At 49.0% G+C, this 4,726-nt stretch overlaps 1 protein-coding gene across 1 annotated transcript; it reads left to right on the forward strand.

Annotated features, from left to right (window-relative positions):
- Positions 1-1,588: 1,588 nt before the first annotated feature.
- LOC136515203 (cation/H(+) antiporter 20-like) lies at positions 1,589-3,384 on the forward strand. The gene is made up of 2 exons (XM_066508867.1): positions 1,589-2,644; positions 2,755-3,384. The coding sequence occupies exons 1-2, from the start codon at positions 1,589-1,591 to the stop codon at positions 3,127-3,129; spliced, it is 1,431 nt and encodes a 476-aa protein (XP_066364964.1). The 3' UTR covers positions 3,130-3,384.
- The last annotated feature ends 1,342 nt before the right edge of the window (positions 3,385-4,726 follow it).

Below are 4,726 nucleotides of genomic sequence, written 5' to 3' on the forward strand. Positions count from 1 at the left end.
TTTACCTTTCCTTGCCGTCTTCCTTTTGCTTTCTTCGATCCTGTCGTTGTAAGTTGTTGTTTGGAAGCATGTTTAACCACTTCAATCCACATGTATTCGAGTGGATTAGAACGAGACTTAGTTTAGTTACACTCTAATCCACTTTAACATATGTGAATTGAGATGAATACATGTGCATCCAAACAAGGCCTATATTGGAAGCCAATTTAATTTTTTAGATGTATTTTTATTAAACATCTAAATATATATTTTCCTTAAATATATAAGTAAAAATTATATACCTAAGAATACCGGAACTGACTTATAAAGTGGAACAGACTCGAGTGCCTAGTGGCTAGATAGTCTTACAGTGGCAGGGATGATCATTTTTTGTCACTTTAGAGCTGAGTAATGCTACTCCAACATTTAACTTGTGTTTTTCATCATGTTGCTAAGTTCAGTTCAGGGTACACACTAGAGGCTACAGCTGGACCAAAAAATAACAAACATCAAAACTTGATAACTCACTCGGTCCGTGGTTAGCTCTCTTGTGAAGCCAAACTCAACTTTCAACTGATTAGAGATAACAAGCCAGCTCTAACTAATTCACAAGATGCTTACGAGGTAAACAAGCCAACTCAACCAACACACCCGTCACCTAACTCCAATGGACCTAGCTAGCACCCATCCCAAATCAAATTGCCCTAAATTTTCCATCACAGCCCCCCCCCCCCCCCCCCCCCCCCCCCCCTCCCAGAAAAAAAAAACCTAGTCCGCCCGTCCACCGTCATACACTCAGCAAACTTCAAAATGTAAGTGTATTGCCTGTATAGCGTATCGAATCAATATATTCCCTTGTCTCATAGATCACCTCATGTGCGAATATGATCTTGCTTGTAGCTTGTTTGTTCATTTTATTGATTGAATGGCAAGAGTCAAAAACTCAATTTTAGACCCTGTTTGGATCCCGGTAGATAGTAGTTATTTGCCAATGATTATCTCTTTTGGATCCAAACAAGTATAGATAATAGATCAGCTAATTGTTAGCTGGACATCTAGATAACAAGTATTTCACTAGTTGGACCAAATCAGATAATAGCAGTTAATGTGTGGAAAAATAACACAAACACCCTCTCAGTGCACCATTGGCCATAGCATAGCTTTTTCAACCTTAGTGGCTATTTTTGGTTTCGTCATGCATTGCATTTACATTACTCTCTTCCAAACCTAGGGGCAGAACTAGACCCAGCGTGAACAATGGAGCCCCCTCTTCTCTCAACATTTCTATGCATGACTAAAGAAAGATAAGGGAAGAAAATAGAAGAAGTAGAAGAGAAATAGAGGAAAAAAGAATGAGGAGAAAGAAAAGCAAGCTCGTCTTGATCATCAGTGTCATACTCACACCTAATGCATTTGCCGGGTCAGGTTTGGGCCGAGATTTCTGTTCCGAAGACTTGAAGGAATACACGAAAAGCATCGACCTGAGTGTCCAACCATGTTGCTTGAATGTTGAATCCAACATCCCAAAACCATTCAATTTGATCCCAAATAATTTGAACTCTGCATCTGCAAAATACAGTGCCAAGGGACTAAATGAACTGTACAGAGCATGAGAGCAACTGAGTTTGAAGAAGAATTCCGTAAAAAATTCCCGCAGAAGTTTCCACATGCTCTGCAACAATGTGATTTCTCATCATGGCTGCAGGTTCTGAACGAGGAGACGTTCGCCATCCTGGTGCTCATGGCGCTGGTGACCACCTTCATCACCACGCCCACGGTCATGGCCATCTACAAGCCAGCGCGCGCCGCCGGCCGCAGGCGCCTGCACCACCGCAAGCTCCAGGTCCCCGACCCCTCCGCGCCGTCCTCGCCGTCCGCCTCGGCCGGCGCCGGCGCCACAATGGAGCTACGCGTGCTGGCCTGCATCCACGGCGGGCAGGACGTGCCCGCGGTGATCAACCTCATCGAGACCATCCGCGGCCACACGCAGCCGCGCCGCCTCGTCAAGCTCTACATCCTCCGCATGGTGGAGCTGACGGAGCGCACCTCCTCCATCCTCATGGCGCGCGCCGCGCGCCGGAACGGGCTGCCGTTCCTGCGCCCGCGCCGCGCGGGGGAGCCGCACAACCAGGTGGACGTGGCCTTCGACACGTACGCGCAGCTCGGCCACGTCCACGTCCGCGCCATGACCGCCGTGTCCGCGCTCCACACCATGCACGATGACGTCGCCGCCGTCGCCGAGGACAAGCGCGTCTCCCTCGTCGTCCTGCCGTTCCACAAGCGCCAAACGGGTCACGGCGGCGACGACGTCGAGAACCTCGGCCCCGAGTGGCGCGCCGTCAACCGCCGGATTCTCCGCGAGGCGCCCTGCTCCGTCGCCTTCCTCGTCGACGGCGGCTTCGGCGGCGGCGAGCAGGTCAGCTCGGAGCAGGTGGCGCACGGCGTCTGCGTCGTGTTCTTCGGCGGGCCAGACGACAGGGAGGCCCTCGAGCTCGCCGGGAGGATGGCCGAGCACCCTGGCGTGCAGGTCACCGTCGTGCGGTTCGTCGACGGCAAGGCCGGCAGCGAGGAGCAGTCTGAGGTCACGCTGCGCCCGTCCCACACCAAGAACGCCGACGGGAGCTACACGTTCTCCACGGCCGTCGTCGACGCCGGCAAGGAGAAGGTAACTTACAGTGACGTGCAATCCCATATATCACAACACACTTCTGAAGTTCTGATCGATCAAGATGACATTTTGTTTGTTGTTGCATGAACAATTAATGGTGCGTGCAGGAGCTGGACGAGGCGGCGGTGGCGGAGTTCCGGCAGAGGATGGGGTCCCTGGTGCGGTTCGAGGAGAGGGTGGTGGTCGGCAACGTGATCGAGGAGGTGGTGTCGATCGGGAAGAGCAGGGAGTACGGCCTGGTCGTCGTCGGCAAGGGCCGGCTGCCGTCCGCGATGGTGGCGCAGCTCGCCGTCCGCCCGGCAGAGCACCCGGAGCTCGGGCCCACCGGCGACGCGCTCGCATCGTCCGGCCACGGGGTGACGTCGTCGGTGCTCGTGGTCCAGCAGCACGACATGAGCAACGCCGACGAGGTGCCCGTCTCTGTGGTGGTCGATGGCCGTGCTCAGGACGGCGAGTTCGCCAAGGACATGGCCGAGCCGTGAGCCCGTGACCGTGTGAGAGCCTTTTCTCTGAATCTGAATGCTCAGGCGTCTTCTTGGTCCAGTAGGATGATGACGATGACTAAAAATATTGCTATAGGTGCTTTTTATGGGTTTTCGCTAATAAGCATGTACTAATCATTATTGCTAAGTGTCTCGTTTTTCTTTTCACAAGCATTACTGCTGCTAATACACTAGTATATACTGTATTCACTTGTTTGTTTTTATTTACCAATGTTAATAATACCCAAATGTATAAAGGTTTGTTCAGATAGGCAGAGCTTGATCTTTCAGATTAAACACTTTTTTGGGTGAACGAAGGAAAAATTTATTCAGATTAAGCCTTTCAATCCAATGTATTTAGAATGGGACGATATAAAAGCCAACTGGGACGATATATACTGTATTCACTTCGAAGTCGCAGCAAGCAGCAGAAAGCCGGCCTGGCCAGGATGCACAGCCGGTCTGGCTGGGTTGTGTAGTACCCAAACAGGGAAGCCCGACCTAGACGAGATATTATGGCGGCCTGGCCAGGATGTCGGCCTAGCCGAGATGCTAGGTCGGCCTGGCCAAGTTTGCCTGGACAGCAGCCCGAAACAAACCAGTAAAAAGGCAAAATTCAACCAACGACATCCAATCCTATGAAATTTTGTAAGCACCTTTCAATGAGTTTGTGAAAGTGTTTACAAAGTATCAACACCAAATTCTCAAAGAAACAACTCAGCCCTCAGAAACCATCTATCAGATCAAGGTTTTGTTGGCACTCTATTGTGTCTTGACCGGCAAAACAAAATGCTCTAACTTATACCTTTGCCTTAGAGCCTATGCATTTTGTTTTACTCTTTTTTCTTTTCCAAGAATTGAGCACTTGATCATCACTTGTGGCCACCTCTCATCATCTTCATGAGTGCCATTCTTGCTCAACTACCAAAACCAAACATAGGACTTTCACTTTTGACTAGATTGAATACCAGCTCATCCTGCAGATTCTTGAGCACAAAGGTTTCACTCCCAAATGGATTAACTAGATAAAAAATCTTCTCCAATCAGGAACTTCTTTAGTGTTGTTGAATGGAATCCCTGGTGAGCCCTTTACTTGCAAGAGAGGAGTCAGGCAAGGAGACCCACTCTCTCCACTTCTCTTTGTCTTAGCTGCAGACTTCCTATAGTGTATTGTTAACAAAGGATGGCAAATGGGTATCTTAAAGCATCCCCTAACTGAAGACTTTGGAGGGAACTACCCCATTATACAATATGCTGATGATACCTTGCTAATTCTACCTTCTTCAGCCAACAACCTGTTTAATCTCAAGCGCCTTCTTAGAAGCTTCTCAGATTCCAGTGGACTTCATGTTAATTTCAGTAAATCCTTCTTGGTCCCTATCAATGTTACAGAGGAAAAAGGCCAGCATCTAGCTCATACTTTTGGATGTGAAGTAGGCAAAATGCCTTTCACATACCTTGGGTTGCCTCTAGGCACAACCAAACCTACTATCCTAGACTTCTCACACTTGGTTTCAAAAATTGAAAACAGGCTGAATGGGATCAGTAGATTTCTCTCTTACCAAGGTAGATTAATTTTGGTCAATGTTTTCTGCAC

This window comes from Miscanthus floridulus, chromosome 17 (genome assembly GCF_019320115.1).
Source record: "Miscanthus floridulus cultivar M001 chromosome 17, ASM1932011v1, whole genome shotgun sequence".
NCBI classification, from domain to species: Eukaryota; Viridiplantae; Streptophyta; class Magnoliopsida; order Poales; family Poaceae; genus Miscanthus; species Miscanthus floridulus.

Bases quoted from the DNA above. Each gene is read 5' to 3' on its own strand.
- LOC136515203 (XM_066508867.1), top strand. From the start codon at position 1,589: ATGAGAGCAACTGAGTTTGAAGAAGAATTCCGTAAAAAATTCCCGCAG. The intron at 2,645-2,754 runs GTAACTTACAGT...TGGTGCGTGCAG, and splicing joins TCGACGCCGGCAAGGAGAAG to GAGCTGGACGAGGCGGCGGT.